The following is a 26,597-nucleotide window of genomic DNA, read 5'->3' on the forward strand; positions in this document are numbered from 1 at the left end:
AACTCTGGAAAGATCTGGATGCTGCCTTAGAAACTGGAGCTGCTTCTGAAGCCATGAGGGTTTCGGGTAAAGCTACCGCCACAAGCCAGTCATCCACAAGCCAGTCCCCGAAAGCTACTGCCAATTCCCCTTTGAAAGCAGGTGAATTAACCGAACTGTCCAAATCCACTGGAGCCATGTCACACCTGAGTCCGACTACCTCGGTTGCAAATCCAGCCACGTCTGAATCCACCGCAACCGTCTCCAAATGTACTACACCTACGACCACCTCTAAACCAAGTACAACGGTCTGCCATTCCACTGCAGTCATGTACATGCATACAACTCCAGACATCTCCAAATCCTCCAAATCCTTCGTAACCATCTCCAAACCCTCTTTATCTACGAGCAACTCTAAACCAAGTACAACGGTCTGCCATTCCACTACAGTCATGTCCAAGCCTACTGCGACCTCCACAAATACAACTCCAGACATCTCCGAATCCTCAAAATCCATCGCAACCATCTCCAAACCCTCTTCATCTACAACTACCTCTAAACCAAGAACAAATCCAGCTGGGAAGAATCTGAGCCTGCCGTCAAAGCTACGAGTGTTTCAGGTGAGTTGCTGCAATTTCAGCCAATCAGTGGAGAGTAGGCCTACCTATTTATCAGCTTAAATTTTATAGTGTTCTAGTTGGTTGCTGATTGAGTTGAAATTGAGCTCAGAAATGGTGCTGGGGCCCGGGACCCCTAGGGAATCCTCAGAGTTTCTACAGTGGGCTGCCAAATCTTTGTGTGATAGGATACTTTTTTTGCATGAACCACTTGAACCCTAGTATCCCTATTCTGAGGAGAACTTTAGCGCGAGGCGTTGTGAGCTTGTAGATCTGCTATTTTTGGCAAAGAGGTTTGGTATAGAGAGTGAAAGGTCTGAAAATACACATTAACATGAATCCTACACAACACTGATGACAGTGCTGTCAAACAAGGCTATGAAGTGTTCTATGAAACATATGAAAAAGTTAAATCTGCAACACAATTTTATACAAATATGTAATGGGGGGGGTCCCTGATTCATCTTTCTCTCAGCTAAGGGGTCCTTGGCCTGAAAACGTTGAAGACCTCTGCAGTAGTGGCAGCCATCATCGTCACGCGACTAACCGCTTTATTGTTTTTGATGGATTGTTTCCTTCAGCCCAGGGTCGTTCTCAGACGCTTGCGGTCACAGACGCCACCAGCCACTCGGGGACCCTCGCAGTCGCCCACGCCCCACCACCAGTCTGCGTCCAGCACAGCCACACATGGTAGGCTTGCAGGCGAACAGGTACGAATCAAGAATCAAGCTATTTGTGGGGTATTTTCTCAATCTCGATTGTTTTTCTGTCGTTTTAAAGCTACTGCTGAGCCCCCTGGTGGTGAAATGACAGCACATCATCCCACCAATACTGAGGCTCCAACTACAGTCTCCAAGCTGAAAGAAGGTGTGTGTGTGTGTGTGTGTGTGTGTGTGTGTGTGTGTGTGTGTGTGTGTGTGTGTGTGTGTGTGTGTGTGTGTGTGTGTGTGTGTGTGTGTGTGTGTGTGTGTGTGTGTGTGTGTGTGTGTGTGTGTGTGTGTGTGTGTGGTTAAACATCTCTAAATGTCCATGTCTTAAGTTTATACATCTGCATACAGTACCATTTTTTTCTTTCTTTCTTTTGACAGCAAAGCATCCAGTCACGTCTTGCGTACTGAGCTGCCAGGTGAATATGAATTCTATTCTCACCACCATAATCTTGGCATCATTGCCACACTGTCCTTGCTTCTCTTCTCTATGAAGTATATCTAAGGTAATATTGTACAGATGACACTTATTTTGACTCTCGATCAGGTCTGCGGTGTCATATTCAATACTACATTACAATATTTTGCTCACGCGAAAGAAGGGAAACACCAGCAGGTGAGCCATATTTTCATATGTTCACAAATTAGAATATTAATGAATTGACCTGACCAGAACCTGCTGAAATGTGTCACAATAAAACGTCTGTCTGTCTGTCTGTCTGTCTGTCTGTCTGTCTGTCTGTCCGTCCACAGAAAATGAAGACGATCTTTGTGACAGAAGGTACTACAGTAAACCCTGTTATCTCATGGTCTGTTGTTGTCCACATGTACTGTATGTGACATTAATGCATCTTGTTTATTCTTAACCCTCTGTTCTACAATCACAGCAGATGAACTGGAGTATGAACCAGGTATGATTTATCATTATTCTACTTGTTTAATATGTTGGGTTATCAGAGATGCTGTGGAGAGGAATTCCAAATGAGATCTTGTAAACTATCAGACAATGGTGTTGTAAAGCTTAATTGAAGGTTTCTTTCATTTTTAGGGTCCTTCAGTAATATATTGATGAATGAATGCCAGTACATCAAGAAAAAGCAGCGGACTGAACCAGTTATCGGTGAGTCTGGCACCGAGTGCCGCGCTACGAGCTTGTAGATCTGCTATTTTTGAAAATTCGTGAAAATGTGTGCAAATCTTTGAATATATATATTTTTAAAGCGAACATTTTTAACTCAAATCTTTGCGTCTGGGGGGGTCCCTGGAACAAAATATTTTGATGGGGGTCCGCGGCCAAATACATATAATTTTGGGGGTCCTTGACATTAAAAAGATTGAGCACCACTGATATAGAAACGTACGTTTTTGAGAATACTGTTGAGATTTAGGAGACATGTAGAATCGGCTTCAGGTCTCAATGGGTTAAAAGGTAGGTTTTTAACAGGTTTGTGTAACAGAAGGCCTTCTGTTACACACCATGGTCGCCCATGGTGCGGAGGTTGGTGTCAGGGACAACGAGAAGGTTGGTGTTGTTGGAGCGGTTGTTGCAGGAGTTCTTTGAGGTAGGGGGGGGGGGGGCGTTGCCGTAAATGCACTGATGGGTGTCTTGTATTCGGTCCTGAAGGAGATGGGGAGCCAGTGAAGTGAGCGGAGGATGGGTGTGATATGATCATATTTTCGCACTCTGGTCAGGACCCTAGCAGCGCTGTTTTAGATGTATTGGAGCCTTTGGATGCTCTTGCTACTAGGGATCCCGATGAGTAGTGCATTGCAGTAATCCAGCCTGGAGGAGATGAAGGCGTATCTGCAAATGACTCTTGTCCGTCAATAATAATGAATGGAGCATTTTCTTTTGGAACAGGTCTCCTTCATATTGTGACGTGTGTCTGCACCCGAGCTAGCAGGATGCCTCGGTACATGTGCCTGGTTTGTAAGTGTACGTTCCCTGCCTCCAAGTTCAGAGCCCATCTGTGTGACCCAACACACATCAAACAGACTCTGGTGAGTCATTTTTGTTTCTGCTCATTTTTGGTTGCACTTGTGCGATGCCTATCACAAAGCATGCCTCTTCGGAACGGGCAGGTTCTAGAGAACCACCCATCATCCGATCCGACTTCTCACTCTACACTGCATTTCCTTGGTTACATCCTCAGAAATATACCCGGCCAAGAGTTTAAGGGCTTAAATCCACCACAGTGGATCCGGTTTGGCCCACCGTCTATCTATACCAGTGTTGATTTTGACAGCAGATTTAGCTTTAGTCATAGTCTTTTGAATAAAATTCCATTTAGTTGTAATCATATTTTAGTCATCTGAAATGTTTTAGTTTTCGTCTAGTTTTAGTCAACTAAATATCATAAGATTATAGGCGACTAAATCTACAGTTGATTGATGGTGCCTTGATGGCGTCTTAATGGCTGATTTTACACTTGGTTGCGTGCTGAAAATAGCCGATCTACAAGCTCACCAGGCGAGATATGCTATTTTCAGAGCGCAACACCCGTGCGCAACCAAACCTAAAATTACTTGTCTTTTAGTTCTACTGGATCTCTTCTCCACTAGTCCCTCACTAACATTTTAGTCTAGTTTTTATTTGTTGACAAAATTGTCAATATATTTAGTCTTAGTTTTAGTAATCGTATCTTAGTTTTTTCTTTCGTTTTTCTTTTTTTTCCGTCAGTGAAATTAAAGGTAGTCGACGAACATTTTTCCTCCGCCCTCTTGTTAGCCGCGTTGCTTGTTTTACGCACTACTTGCATCTCCAGGGTCTCTCCTAACAATTAAGGGAATGCTTAAATCCCTTAATCCATTGCGCAGTTTTATTGAGCAGTGCATGTACATATATACAGTATTATATACAGTATATATCCTCCTATATTAAAATTGCGGTGGGTCGCCCATGTACAGTGGACGTCACAACAGGAGTCGCAAATTCTACAAATACTTCACTGTTTTTAATTGGACCACAGTCATAGACAATGTCATTCAACGGTTCAATGCTTACTCTATAGGTTACAGAGCCTCATACCACAAACCGAGCATGGATTTATCAGTGGTAAAATAATACCATAATATTTGTTCTATTTCATTGGGTTTGTGCTGTAGATGCACCAGAATCCTGCACGACTGCCATTTGCCTGGAAGCTGAACAAGTGTGATTGGGAATCTTTGGCCTGGCAGGAGGAGAATGCTCAAGGACCTGGACACATGGTGATCAAGGTACAATGGCAAACAAAGTACATTGAAAGTCATTGATCCTAATGTAAGGTTGTGCTATAAGGAGTGTGATGTATTGCAGCCTGTGCTGTAAAACGTATTATTATTATTACTATTATTATTATGAACTAGCCTACTCGGGAACAATGCATGTCGGGAACGAAGCAAGCGCAAATGCATCCCCACTCAGTTATGCAACGGGTATGCAGTTATGCATACCCGTTGTACCCGTCTGTCTGTCTGTGCCCATATATGGAGATTTCTGTACCTGTCTGACTGTGCTCCTTGAAGTTGTGTGTCAGGCAGGCATGCCCAAATATGGAGTCCAGTCCATCATATTGATGACGTCAGGCAGGGTACTCCATATATGGGCATTTGCTTATTATTCGATATTTTTTAGACAACTGTCAATGCGACTGACTTCCCACTCGGCACATCACTCCCTCGGGTCCTTGGCAACACGCATGCCGAGTGTGAAGTCGCTCGCTAGGGCGGATCTCGAGATAATGCTGGTGACATTCACACGCACACGCAGAGATGTTATGATTCATAGAAGGATCATTTCATTTATTGATTTACTTGTTTATTTTCAGATAATTGATCTCCCGAGCAGGATCTTTTGCCTGTTCAGTGACAACTATGAGCATGGTGAGTACTGGATTGTCATCATATGCCACTGTCCACTGAACCAGTGGTTCTAGACCTGTGGGCCGTGACAGTATTTCAAGTGGGCTCCAAATAATTGGCAAAACACAAAGATTTTAATGATAATATAACATTAATATTACAAACAAATGTGTTTAAAAAAATGGAGAAAAAAAACCTTGATAAAATATTTTTCATTGTGATTTGGCACAATCATGGGGATGAATTCATTCTACTATTATGCCACCAAAATGTGGAACGTCCTACTAGCAGCCATCAAAAAGTCTGACTCCCTACCTTCCTTCAAAACCACCATAAAAGAGCACCTGTCTGCAATTTACAACTTGACCTAGACGAGTCTTCTAGCAAGGCATTACCCCCCAACAGTTTTTTTATACTTGCCTTTTACTGCTCTTAGTATTGAGGATTTCTGGTATTGGCTGCTGTGTTTAAATGGGTGTTCCACGGAAATCCAGAAAAGGTTGAGAACCACTGTCTCTGTCACTGTAATAGAATATGACTAATGGTTTCTAATGATTTGTTGACAGCGTGCAAGGTTCTTGAGGAGTACTTCTGCAAAGACTGGCAACATGAAGGTTAGTTCATTTACACACTTCAGCTCATAACCATTTATTAACCATTTACCATTTATTGCAATGATATTGCATTCAGTTTGGCGGTGTGACTCTTTTCATGTGATATTACAGATTACCTGCGCAAGCATGACACAGATCTGAAATCACAAACCCCGAGCAGAGCATGAAATACAGTTATTACATGAACATAACATTGAACCTTCAATGCATAATTAAATACCACATATCATGGTCATAGCACAATCCATAGAATCATCCTATTAACAATATGAACTAAATGCCACAGGGAGGAGGCCGGGGAGATGGAGGGAACTGACAGCTGAACAACCGCTTTGACAGCAAAGCACGTAGAATGAACAGTGAACAGAGGCTGCTTAAATGAACCGCCTCTGTGAGAGTTGCTCTGTGGGAATGAGGGCGTGAGTGAGTTGGCTTGTAGTGAATGAGAATGAAGTGAGGTTGAACGTACTGACTTGTGGGAGACTGGGAGTACGCATGAATTAGCTTGTTAACGTATTAATGGGGGGGTCCGGGGAAAATGAGATAGCATGTAAACCTCCTGCCTTCCGTGCCTATATGAACTATCGATACACTGAATTTATTTCAATATAACAGTTCATTAGCTTAGTAAGGTTTGTGTTTCATTATTATCACATGTTCTGTTTTTGTGTGTATGCATATAGTTCCAAACATCATCACACTTGATGAGCTGCAGGACAGACACACATCTCCTCAGCTGGGTGAGTATTACCGCCACTTAACGGGATGTCCACACCAAGCACGATCAATATAATTATACCCATAACTATAATCATAACTATTGCTATTACTATAACTAGAAAACTTTTAAATTCATCACAATAAATCATGATTCATCACCATTCGTACTATGCCCAAATCAATATGCCCAATTTCTCTGTATACTGTATATGTTTTGGGAATGGAAAGATACATTTCTCTCTCTCTCTCACTCAGACATTATATTAGACGTACTGTATTTCTAACCTCTGGTGGACTTGTCTAAATGATTTTGTGTAAATTGTGTTTGTGGGTGTCTTCTTTCCTTACCAGGTCTGCAGTTCATGGTTCATTACAAAACCGACAGAGGGCCGCCGGGATCCTTATGTTTACTCTGTGAGAGGATGCTGAATGAACTTGAGTTCTCCTCCCACGTATTCAGCTTTGAACACATCAAAGTGTTTCTGGTGAGTGCAATAACGTCCTCAAATGGCCACGTCTCTCCTTTTGTGACAAGCGGTGATAGAGATGAATTCCACGACGATGAAATCCGTTGTCAAAGGTTTTGACTTGGCCTCGCTTATCCTGTGATCAGCTGCAACAAACATGAACAAGTGCAATGCCTGTGTCTTGTTATTGGCTAGCCCCCCCAACCCCACTGTTCACCAAATAACATCTTCATGTGTCTGTTAGAAGGATTTCAAGCAGACACATAGTTATATTATAAATGATTATGTTATGTTATATTATAATATAAAGCACTGGTCCGAGAAGTCTATCTGACTGTAACATGCCAATAAACTGTATAAATTCACTCCACGTCAGATAAGGGTCAACATTAATTGCACAAATTCATCCCTGAGATTGTACCACACGCACACGCACACACACACACACACACACACACACACACACACACACACACACACACACACACACACACACACACACACACACACACACACACACACACACACACACACAGTATGTAACTGCAGTTCACCATCAGTCAACTTTATTATATGACACTTTATTTGACTGTTTATTAGATGTTGGTGATTATGGTTTTAAAACACTTTATCGTGTGTGTGTGTGTGTGTGTGTGTGTGTGTGTGTGTGTGTGTGTGTGTGTGTGTGTGTGTGTGTGTGTGTGTGTGTGTGTGTGTGTGTGTGTGTGTGTGTGTGTGTGTGTGTGTGTGTGTGTGTGTGTGTGTGTGTGTGTGTGTTGCAGCAAAAAGCCCACCCTGGCTCCCTGGACTCTGAAGCAAAGAAAACCCCCGTTTGGAAGTTGCTGGACTTGGCAAAGCAGGCAGCAGAGATCCACTCCACTGGCTGTATTCAGGTACATTCTACACATCACAAAATCTCTTCCAACCTAATTGTGTACAGTAGTTAGTGGGACAGAGTCTGGCTCACGAGGCTACCCTCGTGAGCCAGATATTAAATATCATGAATTAAGTTCAGAAATCTGTTCCATTTCAACATACTGTACTGGACACAAACATCTCTCTATTTTCTGTCTTACAGAAAGTGACATATCACAGCCCCATATGGCCACCGTATGGAAATGGTGAGTTAATCACTTCTTCCTGCATGGGTCCACAATAAAAGTGTTGTAGGTTTCAGGTTCGGAAGTTCTGAATAGTTTCTGTGACAGGCCATGCCCTCTGGCCCAGGGCCACAAATATGCGTAATTTGAATGCAACTAATTTTACATTTGGGATTTAAGTGGAAATGCACTGAAGTTACTTTGTAGACTGATTTAAATCAGATCACAAAAATCACTTCCAGTGGTGGTATTATTATTATTATTATTATTATTATTATTATTATTATTATATAAGTGAATGCAACTAGCAGATGGTGTAGGTTTCCCTCCCTATGTCTCTCATGGTGTACAGCACTGGTTCTCAAAGTGGGGTCCGTCGAGGGGTGCCAGGGGGTCCCCAGCAAAATTAGTTAATATAGTGTCACAATCAGTTTAACCATTATTTTATAGTTTGGCTATTCAAAAATAGCAGATATACAAGCTCAATGCTATTTTTTGAAAGTTTGAGAACCACTGGTGTACAGTACTGTCTATATATCATTTATGATGGACGTTGGTGTCTTACACATACGTATGTGTTCCAGCTGTCAAGACGCTGAAAGGGATAAAGAAGAGAGAGGGACATGGGCAGCTTGTTCCTGTTTTACTGGTGGGAGAGAAACTGGGTAAGACAAGTCAAAGGTTTTGGTCTGGTAAATATTATATACTGTAGCGCCTTTATTCAAGGCACTTTACAATGTGTTTACCAACCTGCTCATCGGGAGCAGTTAGGGGTTCGGAGCAAGATCTACCTACTGAGCCTCTGAGTTTGGACAAAGTCTGTATGAGGAGCAGCAAAACGTTTGTTTTAAAGCAGTGTTCATTTCGTTGACTAAGACTAAACAATTTCAGATGACTAAAATATGACTAAAACTAAATGATGTGTTATTCAAAAGATCAGAATTTGCTGTCAAAATTAACACTGTTTTAAAGAAAATGCAAAATGGTGGAAAATCTACTTGGGCAAAGGGTTATGAGCCAAAATGTAAAGCCTTCTAGTATAGTGATAGGTGACAGACAGACAGGGGCAAAAACATAGTGTGTATCCCAGGGATGGAAGATAAAAACAGGACTTAAGCTAATCAGAACCCTGATTTTATTATGCCTTATTTACATTATTTTTTTTGTACCTCATGTTGTTTCTCAGTCCCTACAGAATCTCAGAAAGAGATTGACAAAGACTTTGGAAATCGCACTCCACGGCCCATTGCAGTGCGTGAGAAAGATTCCCGTTTCCATATACACGACGGGAAGTGTCCCGCTCAGAACACCTCAGATACAGGCATGAGTGTGGACATAGAGACTCTGAAGCAAAGTCCTGAAAAGAAAAAGAAAAGGGCAAAGAAACATGTCCAGAGTGGGTCAAGAGTAGGCCAGGTGCCGACAAATACCAGGAAATGGGGGCGGCTGCCAAGTCGACTGGGAGAAGACAGCATTCTGAGAGACAGGAGGACAAGGCCTGGTAAAGGACCGGTGACGCGGCAGAAGAGGCCGAAGCGGAAAGGCGCAGGACTAGCGAGGACGCCACGTCAAGGGTCGGGAGAGACCTCGGGTCTGAAACGGAGACGCAAGAGGAGAGGCAAGAGGAGGAGGGCAAAAAGACGACCACGGTCCAAAGAAGGAGACGTAGCAGGAGACATAAGCGGTGTTAACCAAACAGCGGAGGCTTTGAGTGATGTGGCAGCGGAGACAAACGCACGTGATCAATGTGTAAAGCATAAAGGTGCGAATCTGCAGAGTTATTTTAACAAGTAACATGATTAATGGTTCTACAATTATCTTTACTGATAGTTCATATAGTTCATTACACAAAATGATCAATACAACACATTTCTTGCACTCCCACAGATTAGGGGTTCAACAGTTGATCGAACTTATTGATTTAATCGATATATATATATATATATATATATATATATATATATATATATATATATATATATATATATATATATATATATATATATATATATATATATATATATATATATATATATATATATATATATATATATAATATATATATTTTTTTTTAAATAAAATAATAGATTTTGGGGTGAGGACATGTCAATATAGCTTACAGTTGTCAGGACAACCTCCTCTTAACCCAGTAATTCCGGGAACGCATGTCTGTCATTTTAGATTTTTCTTTGGGCCATTCAAAAATAGCAGATCTACAAGCTATATGAGCTTGTAGATCTGCTAAATCTTTGAGTATATATATATTTAAAGCGAACATTTGTAAAATATTTTTGTTCCAGGAACGCCGAGAAGCAAATATTTGAGTTACAAATGTTCGCTTAAAAAAAATATGTACTGAAAGATTTGCACAGCTTTTCACGATTTTTCTAAAATAGCAGATCTACAAGGTCATAGCACGGCACTCGGAGCCACCACGCTATGAGCTTGTATCTGCTATTCTTCAATAGCCAAAGAAATCTAAAAATGACTTGGATTTGATTAGATTTTCGAAGGTGGAGATGGATGAGAGAAAAACATCTACCTCAAAACTATGCTCTGAGACATCACAGTGCTCACTGCTCAGCTCACTTAGATTTTCTTTTTACAAATCAAATGTCTGAAATTGAACCATAAAAACTGTATACTATACTATACTATCGCTTGAGGAACCGAATTATAGAACGGGGCGCCACTTCTCCGTTGAACTGGACACGGTCGCCCTGTTCTATTCTATCACTATACTATACTATACTATCGCTATATCCCTATTACTTTGAATGGTGTCCTCAAGCTGGATAAAGACTTTACCATGGCCGCCCGGTTGCCATAGTGCCACGTCGTCGTCTGATTTACAAACACAACCATAACATTTTTTTTTAAGAAAACAAAAAACAGGACATAAAGCTAATCTGATGAAGTCTGCTTCTAACCCATTAAGACCGGGAACGCATCTGTGTAACCACTTTAACCATTATTTTATACTTTGGCTATTCAAAAATAGAAGATATACGCTCGATATACGTTCGCTTTCAAAAAAAAAATATTGAAACATTTGCACAAATTTTCATGATTTTTCAAAAATAGCAGATCTACAAGCTCATAGCACTCAGTGCCGCGCTATGAGCTTGTATATCTGCTATTTTTTAATAGCCAAAGTAGAAGATAATGGTTAAAATGACAGATGCTTTCCCGGTCTTTTTTGTTCAGTTGCCTGTATCATGTATGTTTGCCTTGTGTTGTTTCTCAGGGGGTGCGACCAGCAAGGACGCCATGCCACGGGTCAGGAGAGACCGTGATGCCGAAACGCAGAGCCGTACCGCCAGAAAAAGGCAGAGGAGTGAACACACCAGGCCAGAGGCGGGGGGGAAACGCAGACGCAGACAGTCCCTGAAAGCTACGGCCAAATCCCCTTTGAGAGCAGACGGCACAAGCAAAACTACAGCCAACTCCAAAACTACAGCCAACTCCAAAACTACAGCCAACTCCAAAACTGCAGCCAACTCCAAAACTACAGCCAACTCCAAAGCCACTGCACACATCCCCGTTTCAACCCCACCCATGTTCAAATCCACCACAACCATCTCTAAACCCACTACGTCTACGACCACCTCTAAACCAAATGCGACTTCAGCCTTCTCCCAATCTATGAACGCTCTCTTGAAAAGTCTGGACTCTGCCCTCGTAACTGAAGCTGCTTCTGATCCTACGAGCGATTCGGGTGAAGCTGCCACCACCTCCAGCAGCCCGACTGTCACAGAGCCAGAGGCCTGTGATACTGCAGCGCCCCCTACAGACCAAGTCACTGTCACAGAGTCAGAGGCCTGTGATACTGCAGCTGCCCCTACAGACGAAGTCGCCTTCAAAACGCCAACCCATCCTGCATCTACCTGTGAGAGCAGCCCAGTGGAAACATCAGAATCCACCAGGCGATCCGAATCCACAACAAATAGACCTACAGTGGGTGCGTATAACCTTTTTTATCCTTGGCATCCATATATTGGGCAGGTCATTATAGGCAAAATTGTTAATAAATATTAAAATTGCCCATCTACAAGCCCACAACGCATCACAATGAGAGACTTTGGGCTTAAAGGGATAGTTCACCCCCAAAATTACTTTTTTCCTATCGCTTAGTCACCCCATGGAGACTTGAATTCATGGATTTTTTTTTTTTTTTTGTCGCATTCCTAAGCCAATAATTTGATCAATGGCAGCGGTTGCGGTAGGAGACACAAAGAGTCTCCTTTGTGTCTCCTACCGGAACCGCTGCCTACTGGTCCGTTGGTTATCAAATTATTAGCCTAGGAATGCGACAAAAACAAACAAAATATCCATTCACTCAAGTCTCCATGGGGTGACTAATCGATGGAAAGATTTTTTTGGGGGTGAACTATCCAATTTAAGTTGTTAAATTGTCACCTGGCAATTTTGTTGCTACAGTATTCTTGCCTTACCGTTCCTTTAATCAGACCACTGGCTTGTGAACCTTTCCAGGTGTAAAGCGCATGGTTTCAGCCCAGCATGAGGAAAGGTCTACATGGTTCTGTCTATCGTGCAAGACCAAGCCGCTTTGCTACAGACAACACATGTCTGATCCCACACACGAGTTAAACTACGTGGTGAGTGATGAAATCATCTATATATGCTGCAGTGTTTTAGGAAGCTGGTTGGTTTTCTTCATGTTAACTGTATGTTCTTCTGAATGATGCATTTTAGAGGATCATGTGCCCAGAGTTGACCTCAGATCTATCAGAAACGGAGTTCCAGAAGATTGTCACTGACTTGGCCAAGAGAGAGACAGGCAACGTGCCACAGGTGATTGATATAGCTACATGACTTATTATTATGAATTTGGCCTCAGGTCTAAATGGGTTAAATAAACTAAACTAAAATTGTACACAGGCACACACACACAGGCACACACACACACACACACACACACACACACACACACACACACACACACACACACACACACACACACACACACACACACACACACACACACACACACACACACACACACACACACACACACACACACACACACACACACAATGTATAACTTCAGCCAGTATGAATGGGCCGTGTTTTTTTAAATGTGATTGTCTCTTATCTTTGCATAGATTGTGGAATTGAGTTATGAAGAATACGAAGAGATGTCTACTGCAAATACACCAACAGGTAAAACCCTGAGCACTTGCTGTGTACTTTGTCTGCCCAACAGGACCAACCTTAAAGGCAGGGAAAGCATAATAATGTGGAAAACAGTTATAATTTGGCATTCACTGAAACAATGATTCAGTCCTATAACTCATTCATAAATTATTATTTTGTATGTATAATTGTGTGAATACTACATTAGATTTGTGGCATTCAGGCTTAGCTATATATAACTCCCTGCTCAGCACATTAGAAGACAACCATTAAAGAGAAGGGAGCAAAGTATTCTCTTTTGTTTTCCTTTTAGTCTTAGATATCGGTAACTATAATAACCTTGGTCTACAACGGTGTTTAACACATTGCTGTGCTTTTTGATTTGGAAGTTATTGTGCTCTTTCTCCTTTAGCCCTCCTTTATCCCCTCCTGAGACAGCAGAGAAGGTCACAGGCTTTACCTTCTGCAACTCATCCTCAACATGAACCTTCACATCACCCTGATGGTAAATACATGTACCAACCTGTCTGTAAAACACTGTTAAAACATCAGCTGAATTCAGCCTTGAACAAACCAAGACAACAACTTTGTATGCAGGCAAACAGCTAGAAGACCTCTCAGAGGACCTGCGGCCATAAGGGGTGTAAGCAGGGCCCAACATGTTACCTTAAGTAAAATACATTTCCACTTGTCCAAAAGAATACAAATAAATCATCCCTATGGAAAACTACACATAAATCAAGAATGTAAGATGTGATGGAAATTTTGTAAACAAATTACAGACCAATCATATTACTGTACATGTGAAAGACAATCTAAAATGGCTTTCGCAGCCATTATCGAAAAGTAACTCCTTGTGAAACAGAGGCTGGCTGTTTTTCAGCCAATGTGGGGTTCACTGAGTGAATCAGCATGAATGCAACACGTTTAGCTCTGTACCAGCTAAGGTGTGTGTGTGGCACTAAGGTCTTTAAGGAATAGGCTAATGGGTGCAAACTGCAAAGCCTTTTTTTAAAAACGTTTTTTGGTTGTCAGCAGTGTTGATTTTGACAGCAAATTTTGATTTAGTTTTAGTCATAGTCTTTTGAATACAATTCTGTCTAGTTTTAGTCATATTTTAGGCCCCTGAAATGTTTTATCGAAATGATTTTCACTTAGCTGCATGCCGAAAATAGCCGATCACTGTGAGCTTGTAGATCGGCTATTTTCGGCCTGTGACACTCACGCACACCCATGATGACTTGTCTTATAGTCAGGGGATATTAAAAAAGTCTTGGAATAAATTCCTTACCAAAAAAAATCTTCACCAATGTGTTTGCAAAGGTGTCTAGTAACACATCTCACAAAGACTGAAATTCAGTATCCCTAGGAGGATTTTTGACAGCTCCTTAAAGTTGGGGTACCCACCATAACCTTGGTTAAAAAAAAATCCCCCCCAAAAAAAATCTAAATTTAATTCTGTTTTAAGTAGCATGTTAGGTGTCAAACTAGGGTGTTTTTATGATTCTGAATCCATTGCAATCATTTGTTTTGCACCAAAACCACTCCTTGGGCTAAAAACGGACCAATCTCAATGGGCTTTTTACACAGAAAGTATACATGGCTATGGCCGTTTTTAGCCCAAGGAGTGGTTTTGGTGCAAAACAAATGATTGCAATGGATTCAGAATCATAAAAACACCATAGTTGGACCCCTCACATGCTACTTAAAACAGAATTAAATTTGGGGGGATTTTTTTTTAAACAAGGTTATGGTGGGTACCCCAACTTTAAGGAGCTGTCAAAAAATCTCCTAGGGATACTGAATTTCAGTCTTTGTGAGATGTGTTACTAGACACCTTTACAAACACATTGGTGAAGATTTTTTTTGGTAAGGAATTTATTCCAAGATTGGAAAATATTCTGCTAATATCCCCTGACTATTAGTTCTACTGGATCTCTTCTCCACTATAGTCCCTCCCAAACATTTTAGTCTAGTTTTTAGTCTATATTTAGCCTTAGTTTTAGTCATCATAGCTTTGTTTTTATTTAGTTTGTCAGTGAAAAAAGGTAGCCGACCAACTTGTCATGTCAGCCCGTATTATCATGTTATCAGTTTCTCCATCTCCATCCGTTTCTGACCATGTTTATTAGCATTCAACCCACCAACCATCACTTCCCTCCATAGGTAATGCAACTCATCAAAGCCCAGATAGTTTGGCCACTGACTCCGAATCCTCACCAATGCACATCTTACCCACTGACACCCAGCCAGAGGGTCCACAGAGCTGTGACGTTAAGCTAGAGGCCTCTGTCAAGCAGGAGAACCTTCAGGATTCCAAGGAATGGCAGCAGACTCCTCATGACCCTGGTAATGGTGCATGGCAGCAGACTCCTCAGGACTGTGGCACACGACCCTGGGCTCCTCAGTACTCTGGTACAAGTCAGAAAGCACCTCTGGACCCTGGAATTCAACCACAGGACCTAGAACCGATGGAGAGAAGAAGCATCAAACTAGAGGAAACACAGAAGCCACTGGAACATCCAGATAGACAGCCGTTCTTGGACCCAGACAGTGGACACCAGCAGCCTGTGGTGCAACTGGTGCACCGAAGCCATTCATCAGGTATGTGTGGATTGAGTCATTGCCAGTGGTGGGAAAAGCACTGAAACGGCTATAGTCCTTGGGAAACCATAAACCTACGTAGGCCTACATCTAAATGAGTTGCCATATTTACGGCTATGTGTCGATAATGTCCTTGAGCAAGACACTTATAACCCCAAACATCCCCAGAGCGCTCATCATAACTAGGCTATCTGAGCAGCCATCAGCTGGGTAAAGCTGAAACAGATTGTTTTCTCCCCCTGTGGGACTAACAGAGATCTCCCTGTCCCTTGCCTGTCACTTAAAGGGGAAAGGATTGCCAGCCGTGTGTCCTGTTACCTTGATGTGAAGCTGTCAAAAGCTGAGAGAACGCAAGTCGTAGGTGAGTGTACTGTATGTTTGCCCTTATGCACATTATGCACAAATGAACATCCTTTGTTGTGTTGACATTTGGTTGCAGGGATGTCAAAAAGGATTTGCAAGTATAAACAAGTCCAAGGGCCTTATCTTCCATCCTGCACTGTCCCTCGGCACTAGCTGCTACCCGCTAATTACGCACAAGGCAGCTGGCGCTGTCCTAGTGTTGATTTCGTCGTCTAAAACGATGACGAAAAATGTTGGTCGACTACCTTTTTTCACAGACGAAAACTAAATAAAAACGAAATAAAAACTAAGCTATGATGACTAAAACTAAGACTAAATATATTGACATTTGATGATTTCATCAACAAATAAAAACTAGACTAAAATGTTAGTGAGGGACCTAGTGGAGAAGAGATCCAGTAGAACTAAAAGACTCATTTTATGCTTGGTTGCGCTCGGGTGTTGCGCTCTGAAAATAGCAGATCTACTAGCCCACAACGTGTCGCGCTGCGACGCGTTGTGGGCTTGTAGATCAGCTATTTTCAGCATGCAACCAAGTGTAAAATCAGCCATAACGACGCCATCAAGGCACCGCCAAAATACATTTTAGATATCTAAAATCAACTGTAGTTTTAGTCGACTATATCTTATGATATTAGTCGACTAAAATATGACTACAACTAAATGGAATTTTATTCAAAAGACTATGACTAAAACAAAATCAAAATTTGCTGTTAAAATCAACACTGCGCTGTCCCCAAACGGTATTCTGTGTATGAAATAGAATTTTATTCCAATGCAATGTCGCTCTTCCATGGGCAGAGATGGGAAGATTGCATCGGGGATAATGGCGCAAGCCATTGCCCTCTCATAAAGGCAATGGCATCTGGCACATGATTGTTACGCCCAAATCACACCTATGCATAATATAAGGTGTTTTAGGGATAAGGCTGGTGTCGGAAGATAGCAACTTGGCCACGGAAACGCCCCTTGCACCATGCTAAATCCCCAAATAGTGGGTACGGTGTCTTGGGCGCAAAATAGGGCTCCATGTATTTTAGCCTCAAGTATCAACTAGACGCGTCGCAATTCCGGGGAAATTGCAGAGTGTGGTTGCGCCGACGCGGTCGGGACTCCAGTAATACGCCGGGAGGAATACCGTCGGAGACTGCGCCAATTACATCGTCACGTCACTCCTGAGATCGCCTGCGTTTCATTTTGAGAGGATTGATCCCCCAAAAATCATGTTTTTGCATCAAACGGTTACGTTTCGAGCATTCGTGGCGCCCCCTATGGGTCTAAGTGGAAATGCTTTTGGGGATTGGTTTAGTATACCACCCTCGACATGTGATTCAAATTTGGGATTGACCGGACGTTTTGTTCGTGATTTATGGCATTTTTGGTCAAACGGGCCCCTCCCGCTAACTTTGGAAGCCATTTACGGACGGACGGTACGGACTATCAAAATTCCGCTTGGATAGGTTTATCGCATGGGTCCATAGATCACGTGTACCGATTTGTGTGAGATTTGGAAAAAAATTGAAGGAAAAGGAGCAAAAAGTGTGTTTTGAAGAAAATTCAAAATGGCGGAAAATCTATCCTGACGCAAATGGGCGTAGCCTATATGGGAAGATGCGTCGTGACCCAAGGAATCCAGGGAAAAATAAATTTTGATTTTACGACCTACGGTTCAAGAGTTATAGGCCAAAAGGTAAAGGGGGCTGTTATAGCGCCACCATGTGGCCGACTGGTGTGATTATTTTCTTAATAATTTTTCAAAAAACTATTAACCTCCCCTCCAAATCTTGTAACTGTAGCCCTTACGGTTTCCGAGAAAAAAATACTTGAATGGGAGTTTTTGCAATTCCCATTAAAGTGGATGGGGAAATTTAATGCAGAAATAAATCAATATCAAAAAATCTATCCTGACGCAAATGGGCGTGGGCTATATGGGGAGATGCGTAGTGACCCAAGGAATCCAGGTGAAAAGAAATTTTGATTTTCGGACCTACGGTTCAAGAGTTACAGGCCAAAACGTAAAGGGGGCTGTTATAGCGCCACCATGAGGCCGAATGGTGTGATATTTTTTTTAATAATTTGGGACTTAATTATGAATTATCCCTCCAAATCTGATAACTCTAGCTGTTAAGGTTTCTGAGAAAAAAATACTTGAATTTGAGTTTTTTCACTTTTACATTAAAGTGGATGGGGACATTTAATGGCACTAATAAATTAATATCAATTAAAGTATTCAACCAATCTCTTAGCAAAATACAAGCGCACGATTCCCGTTCAAGACGGTCATTTTGATATATGGCACAACATTAGGGTATAAAAACTGTGGGAGGAGATGCGGTTCGAAAATTGTTAATCTATAAATAAATAAAGTGTATAGAGTACTATAGTCTGGTTGCCCTGTTGGGCAACCACACTAATTATGTATTGCATCACAAGTCTCATCAAGTAAGTCCAAGTCAATGAGCCAAAGTCAAGTGTTTTTTTTTACCCTGTCAATCAAGTCACACACCCACAAATGAATTGAAGTCATCATAAAGGCTGATGTCAATGTTAATATATTGTGAAACTTACTTTGGCAATTGTTGATTATATATAAAATATCCTGTTTCCATGTCAGTATGAAACATTACCAATAGATTAACGGCTTTCAATGCAAGGGAGAAAGGGTCTTTAGTCACTTAAGACTAGAGTCCTTACCTCAAACTTTGGTTGTGTAGCTAAGAAGCATCCATCTGTGTGTGTGTGTGTGTGTGTGTGTGTGTGTGTGCGCGTGCATACACAAGGTCTGCGGTCGGTGTTGGAGTGCCAGTGTGGAGACATATTGGAGAGACTGGTCCCATTCTACTTGTGTCGTAGCTGTAGATGTGTTGTCCAACAACAACACATCTGTTCACACATCATCAACACCGATCACCAGCACAAGTACATGGTCAGTGTCCTCTCCGGTACTTCTCACATATGACCATTTTTACTACAGTAACACATTTTTAGCTGACCTTATATTAGAAGAAAGCCTATGCACCTGCTTGGTGTAATATTTGGTTTTAATGTATATATTTTAAACCTTGTTTATTTTGTTATGTTTATGTGTACCTTGTTGTCTATGTCATGTCTGTATAACCATTGTTGTAAATGTTCCTTTTGTGCACAGGGCGCCATTGAAAAAGAGACCCTGGTCTCAATGGATTTCCCTGAAATAAATGTTTCAATCAATCAATCAGTATGTCTTGATAACCGTTAACAGAACTTGCTCTAAACAGCACTTTTCTAAACTTTCACTGACCCACAACCTTTCAGAAGCTATAGCTACTACCATGTTAGCCTGGTAAACCCTCCCTCCGGAAATCTCATTTCAATTCGATTTCAGAAAGGAGTCTGGTCTGAAACGCCTTTCTGCAATAATCGCTGTGGGCTGGAGTTGGGCGGGAGTAATACCGTTGACTGACAACCCCTTCAACCAATGATCGTTTTTCCCCTTCAGCCAATGAGCAGTTCAATTTGACGAGCTCCAGACTATGTGACGCAACGGGACTTTTGGGACGGCCATGCCGAAAATAGGTTGCCTTATTGGGATACATGCGTGTCACTCCCCGCCCCTGCCGGTTCTCTAAATTTATATTTTTAAATAGGCTCTGTCATGATTAATTGACCACATATATGAAGTTAAACAACTAAATTCTATCCAAACGATATCTTATAAGTAAATTCCGTGCCTCAAAAAAGAAGTTTGAAAGCGTTATAAAACTGAAAGTAAGAAGTGAAGGCACTCGCACAAACAACAATGGCTGCCGTTCGTCTTTTTTCGGCGGCTCTCAGGCTGCACTCGGGTTCATTCGGGCTCACTCGAACTCGCCACCTGATTGGCCAACTGTCGCTGTCAATCACAGAACAATGAGCGACGACGCTGATAGGCTCGTCGGCTCGGCGAGCAGAGCGATTATTGGAGAAAGGCGTTTCAGACCAGACTCCTTTCTGAAATCGAATTGAAATGAGATTTCCGGAGGGAGGGTTTACCAGGCTACTACCATGTCAGGCCTGACCACAGACAGTTTCACATCCTCTCCTGTCGGTGAAGAGCAACTAGCAGTTAGGGGCCCCGTCACAGTTTCCTGCTTACAGTCTCCTACTTATATACAGGTGTTTCATGCTTTGATAGAAGATGTCTGTGGTCAGATATGTGTTTGTTGTGGTTCTCAACCTTTTCTGGTTCATGGCCGAGGAACTCAAAATCTTAAAAGCATTCGCGGCCTGGACTCCTTATTTGAGCATGCCAAACACACAACTCCACACATGGGCATAAAAGGGACACAGACAGACAGACAAATAAATACCCATATATGGGCATAAAAAGGACACAGACAGACAGACAAATATATACCCATATATGGGCATAAAAGGGACACAGGTAGACAGACGGGTACGACAGGTATTGAATAACCCGGTGGGACATGCATTTAGTGCTGTCAAACAAGTCTAATGAAGCTATTTATGACATTTTTGAAAACTTCTAATATGCAAATAATGTGCATACTTGTATTCAATATGGGGGGTCCCTGCTTTGTCTCTCTCTCATCTAAGGGGGTGCTTGAACTGACAAAATGTTCAAGACCCCTTTTTTTTTCACCTTTTATAATGCTTTGCAACTTTGTCTGTGATTCAAGTCTCTTGTCTTGGTCATGTCTAAACTCACCAAGAGGTTGGTTAAATATATTTACATAACATTGTCAGAAAAAGAAAATCTAGGGGGCACGGTGGCGCAGTCGGTAGCACTGTCGCCTCACAGCTAGAAGGTCCTGGGTTCGATTCCCGCCGGGGACGCTGTGTGCGCCGGGGCCGTGTCTTCTCCTCCGCGTCATCAGCGCCCATACCCTAGGTGGGGTTGGCGAAAGGGCCTACTCTGTGTGGAGTTTGCATGTTCTCCCAGGGTAGTTAATACCCTCACAAAAACATGTAGTAATCCTGGTTGCTATACTGCCTCCCCCTGGTCAGCCGGGGCGCCTGATGGAGGGGAAAGGAACTGGTTGGAATAACGTGTTCCCTACCGGGGAAACTCCCCCCTGTCAAGTGACAAGAAGGTCAGTTGGCTCTCATGCATTGAAGGCTCGGCCCTGGGCTCCTTAGGGTGGTGGGGGGAGTGTAGCGCCCAGGATCACTTAGATAATTGGCACCGGGTGAAAAAAAGGGGTTACAAAATCGTGGGATAAAAAAAAAGAAAGAAAAAGAAAATCTTAAAATGTATTCATTATTATGCAAATTAACCAACAAGGCGATAAGCATATTGGATTTTTTTTTTATTATTCAAATAATGCAGTGGCTGTGTTGCTACAGTCTGAAATGTCTGCTGTTATGTTTGTGTTTAGTGGGAGACGCGCCCCGGTTTAATGTCTGGAATCAGGGATCAGTTGGATGAGAAACAGAAGATGGATGGCTTTCATATGGCCGTCAACATCGTCGCCAAACTGGAACAATGGGATGCTGAGGTAACCAGTCTGATTGTCATGGTATAGGCTACCATGAAGTTAATCTCTGCTCTGGGTTCTCCGTTGTGCTACAGGTGGTGGTGAAACTGTAATAGAACTATACAGATTCAAATGGCAAAAATGCCACCCGAGATTTAAAATGTCCCTGAAATCAGAAGAGAGGCAAATGTTTTTGTTTTTTTCTAAATTTCACACAGAACCAGGAGATAACGCGATCCAAAGATTTACTGCTCCATTCACTTCCTGGTTAAAATATTAGGGAAATATTCTGACTCTATTATTAGTATTTTTTTCTAGTATTTTTGAGCGAAACATGCTATTTTCAACTGGGTATAACAAGCAAACGGGAATCGCGATGACATTTTTTTTTTCACGGAAGCATAGTGAAACCCTCCGTGATTAGCAACCATCAGGGGATCGATCATACTGGAGATAAATATTCTGTGACTATTTGAAAAGGTAAGAAAATGGTGAAATCCTGGCACTCTGGGCCTTTTGGTTGTTTTTTTTGGTAGTGAATGAGTTAATAAACATTGTCATAAATACAACTATATACTATACTATATGCTTTAATATTTTTGTTTGACTTACCTATTGTAATGTTTTCTCTTGTAAAGGTTAGAGTGCTTGACAAGAACTCATATCATCGAGTCCGAGTGGCTCCTTTCAGTGAAGGTACAGAAGTTCTTCATCTGTTTTTGTGTCCTCAGCCACTTTCTTTCTTCTTTTTTTTTTAATGAACCATATCGGTGTCATTACATCTATTGTCTATTCACAGCTATGGTCCTTGAATGTCTGTAACTGTAGTGGATTGATTGTTGTCTGCAGGCATCCACATACTGGAGGACATCTTGAAACGGCAGAATCTGACCTCCTCCTGTCCACAACCACCAGGTGAGAACCTCTCCCATCTAACAGACAAGCTTTATGTTCCTCTAAAACAATGTTAGAATGAGATGAACAGCATGTCGTCGTTCTGCCTTCTGTTGAACAGACCAGCAGAGTTCACAAGACCCTCCTCACACAGAGGAGTTATCCTCTGTATCCAATCCGGGAACGCATCTGTGTCATTTTAGATTTCTTTGCCTATTAAAAAATAGCAGATATACAAGCTCATAGAATGCCATGCTATGGACCCGAATGGAAACAAGACCACAAGGACTTTTTTGGACGGACCTTTTAGACAAAGTATTATAAATATAATTGTGCTGTTTACATTTTTTGCCTAATAAAATATTCAATCAATCAATCAAACTATGAGCTTGTAGATCTGCTATTTTCGAAAAGAAATTGCATTTTTTTGCAGATCTTTGAATATATATATATCTATTTTTTACCGAGTGCCGTGCTATGAGCTTGTATATCTGCTATTTTTGTAAATCTTTAAAATGTGTGCAAATCTTTGAATATATATATATATTTTAACATTTGTAACTTAAATCTTTGCTTCTGGGGGGTCCCTGGAACAAAACTTATTTTTTGTATTTATACAGTGGCAGAAATTTGTAACAGATCATGTAACTGTCCTCTGCATTCGTAGCTGTATCGAATGAATGTTTGACATGCTTGTGAATTACATTTTGTCTCTGGGTGTGAGACAGTATTGTATGTACTGTAACTTATGTATCCTAATATATTTGTCCCCATCCCTCCAGAAATGGCAAAAGCAGTTAAACGTGGTTTGGATGACGTGACATCGAATGGAGATTCAGAGACGGTCAAACGGAGAAGAATTACAACGTCTCCCGATGGCAGTGGCACGTGTGATGGCCGCTCGGGTCCTTATTTGAACGTCTCATCGACTGCCAGTCAGTGTCCCTCTCTCCTAAACCAAGTGAAAGTAGAACCCAGTCTGTGTCCCTCTCTCCTAAACCAAGTGAAAGTAGAACCCAGTCCGTGTCCCTCTCTCCTAAACCAAGTGACCAGAGTGAAAGTAGAACCCACACTAGTTTCTCATGTGCCGCACGGTGAGCCCTCACAAATGCAGCCTGAGACAGAATTAGAGCTGAACCTTGAAGCCTCAGCTGTATCTTCTGAGCCGTCAACCACTCCTTGGTTCACAGGTTCTTCCCTGGCACGTGAGTCACAGCCCGACCTTCAGGCCACCCTGTCTGGTGCCGAACAAGCCCAAGAACCGCCCTCTAGTGAACCGATAACACCCATCTCATCGACTGCCAGTCAGTGTCCCACTCCCCTAAACCAAGTGGACACAGTGAAAGTAGAAACCAGTCAGTGTCCCACTCCCCTAAACAAAGTGGACACAGTGAACGTAGAAATCAGTCAGTGTCTCTCTCCCCTAAACCAAGTGAAAGTAGAACCCAACCAAGTGGCCATAGTGAAAGTAGAACCCACACTAGTTTCTCATGTGCCGCACTGTGAGCCCTCACAAATGCAGCGTGAGACAGAATTAGAGCTGAACCTTCCCACAAATCCGGCCTCAGCTGTATCTACTGAGCCGTCAACCACTCCTTGGTTCACAGGTTCTTCCCTGGCCCAACGTGAGTCACCTGACCTTCACGCCACCCTGTCTGGTGCCGAACAACCCCAAGAACTGCCCTCTAGTGAACCGATAACAACACCCATCGACATGGACAAGTTAAGACAATTAATATCTTTGGTGCGATTCAAGCAATCAGAGAGGGCTATCTATCCCGCTAGCCAGCAACGTTCCGATTACGGCATCAACGTATCGTCGGTGAGCCCCTGTAACCCCCTGACAGATGCAGGCCATTATGGCGCCCCAGTTGATCCTTACGGTCAAGTCACCGAGAACTCTTATTTCACACGTGGATATTCGTCCGGGACTGGGCCTGCAGGTATTCACCAAGCTCCAGACCAGCACTCTGTGTTCTCACAGAATGTAAACTACACGGATGGCTCTACTGGAGGATTGTACCCAAACCAGACCCCCCTCCCTCAGCAGGGGACGGGACAGGATGTGATTCCTGTAACAGAATTGACTGTTCACCAGCCACAGTCTAATCATGCCCTGCTGTATAGTAACCTTCTGTAGTTTACTTTACTCTCCTCTCGTCTCAACATTTGGTACTTATTCCACTTCCTCTGAACCTAACCTCTGTAGAACTTTACATATAATGTCAGCCTGAGTGTCCACATTCAGACTCATTTTTTCTGTCGCCTCGCCTCCCGTCCTCCAGCCGTGAGTGACCCCGGAAATCGATTGCATAACGAGTCGTAATTTAGCTTTTCAAAGGAGCCAGGAGAGAGGAGGCTCTGCAATGGCTCTTAATTTGTTATTGGAGTGGTAATGGAGTACAGACATGTTGTTTTAATCCATTAAGACAGGGAATGCATCTGTGTCACTATAGATTTATTTGGCTATTAAAAAATTGCAGATCTATCAGCTGCGCTATGAGCTTGTAAATCTTCATTTTTTTAAAGAATTGTGAATCCTCGAATATATATATATTTTTTTAAAGTGAACTCCAATATTTGCTTCTGGGGGGGTCCCTGGAATAAGATATTTTGAGATGGGGTGCACGGCCAAATACATATAATTTTGGGGGTCCTTGACATGGAAAAGTTGGAGCACCACTGATATAGCAACATACTGTTAGGATTTAGAAAACATTAAAGATGTTCGCTTTAAAAATACGTATATTTTCAAAGATTTGCACACATGTTCACGATTTTTCCAAAATAGCAGATCTACAAGCTCGGCACTCGGTGCCGCGCTATGAGCTTGTAGATCTGCTATTTTTGAATAGCCAAAGAAATCTTAAAATGACACAGATGCGTTCCCCGGATTGAGTGGGTTAAGCAACGACCCACTTGCTGGTTATGTTTGGGGTCATGTCCTGTTATTGTGTTTGTGTTACGCTAATGTGTTTTAATGTGGTTTACATTGAGGACGTGTTACATTGAGGAAGCTGAAAAAAAGGTATTATTTGTTTATTTTTCAAATAGGGACATAACTACTTTGTTTTATGTTATACTGAGCCTGAGTTACTGAGTTATTATCACAGAATATGTGATTATGTTTAATATTGTGTATACTTTTTTATACTTTATATACTTTATATCTCAGAACTACTTCATTTTTCTATATTTTTTTGTATTTTCATACCTTTCTTTCCTTAATAAAAATGGGCGCTACACGTGACTATTGCTGGTATTCAGGCAGTACTACTCTAGTTGATGAGTGTGTGTGCTGGTGTTCACATAGTAGTATATTGTTGCTGTCGGGCAAAAAAAAATTATCACCATATTCTAACTTTTTGTATTTTGTATTTTTTTGTAAATTAACACCCTGCTTGATCAGTGTCACACAAAAGCATCAAAAGTAAGAGATCTACTTGTAGATCTGCTACTTTTGACACGAAATCCTGAAAAGTAACAGTTTTGGACATGTACGATATTTGATGAGTGTGTGTGCTGGTACTCAGGGCAACAGGATTATGGTTCTGAATTTTGACATCGAAGTTTTAGAATATTTTTTATTGTCCCCTTTTAAATGAAATGTTATAATTGGCTTGCCATGCTTTAGTCCAAGGCAAACTATCGTTTCACATCAAACTAATTGTAACCGATTTTTTTTCACCATACATTATTTCTATGATGTGTCCAAAACATTTGACATCATTGTACTTGCCCTGTTTTTTGCAATAAGTAGAGGACATTTCAGGTCTGTGTCCTAGCACTTGCTCACGGTCATATTCTGTCTCAGGAGTATTACTGTCTGACTCAAAAGTACAGTGTGAATGAAGGCGATATCCACCATTTAAGAAGTAGTTACATGCTCCTATAAAGATAATTCACATTTAATTTTAGCCGATTGGGGGGAGGGAGGGAGAGAGGGAGAGAGGGAGAGAGGGAGAGAGGGAGGGAGGGAGGGAGGGAGAGAGGGAGAGAGGGAGAGAGGGAGAGAGGGAGAGAGGGAGAGAGGGAGAGAGAGAGAGAGAGAGAGAGAGAGAGAGAGAGAGAGAGAG

The 26,597-nt window shown here is 42.0% G+C and overlaps 1 protein-coding gene across 1 annotated transcript; it reads left to right on the forward strand.

Moving 5' to 3' along the window:
- The first annotated feature begins 46 nt into the window (after positions 1-46).
- LOC311062463 (uncharacterized protein) lies at positions 47-25,766 on the forward strand. Its single transcript, XM_084081519.1, has 30 exons — positions 47-599; positions 1,178-1,286; positions 1,377-1,463; positions 1,685-1,722; positions 1,851-1,919; positions 2,057-2,084; positions 2,191-2,214; positions 2,352-2,423; positions 3,165-3,304; positions 4,409-4,522; positions 5,113-5,167; positions 5,713-5,760; positions 6,444-6,500; positions 6,832-6,965; positions 7,730-7,840; positions 8,026-8,068; positions 8,632-8,712; positions 9,234-9,809; positions 11,295-12,008; positions 12,542-12,666; positions 12,764-12,862; positions 13,174-13,231; positions 13,617-13,709; positions 15,371-15,808; positions 16,095-16,169; positions 18,952-19,097; positions 21,529-21,648; positions 22,266-22,323; positions 22,477-22,542; positions 23,304-25,766. The coding sequence occupies exons 1-30, from the start codon at positions 54-56 to the stop codon at positions 24,659-24,661; spliced, it is 5,682 nt and encodes a 1,893-aa protein (XP_083937645.1). The 5' UTR covers positions 47-53; the 3' UTR covers positions 24,662-25,766.
- The last annotated feature ends 831 nt before the right edge of the window (positions 25,767-26,597 follow it).

This window comes from Gymnoscopelus microlampas, assembly GCF_963454915.1.
Source record: "Gymnoscopelus microlampas genome assembly, chromosome: 15".
Taxonomy (NCBI): domain Eukaryota; kingdom Metazoa; phylum Chordata; class Actinopteri; order Myctophiformes; family Myctophidae; genus Gymnoscopelus; species Gymnoscopelus microlampas.

Bases quoted from the DNA above. Each gene is read 5' to 3' on its own strand.
- LOC311062463 (XM_084081519.1), top strand. From the start codon at position 54: ATGAGGGTTTCGGGTAAAGCTACCGCCACAAGCCAGTCATCCACAAGC. The intron at 2,215-2,351 runs GTATGATTTATC...TTTCATTTTTAG, and splicing joins TGAACTGGAGTATGAACCAG to GGTCCTTCAGTAATATATTG. The intron at 12,009-12,541 runs GTGCGTATAACC...GAACCTTTCCAG, and splicing joins AACAAATAGACCTACAGTGG to GTGTAAAGCGCATGGTTTCA.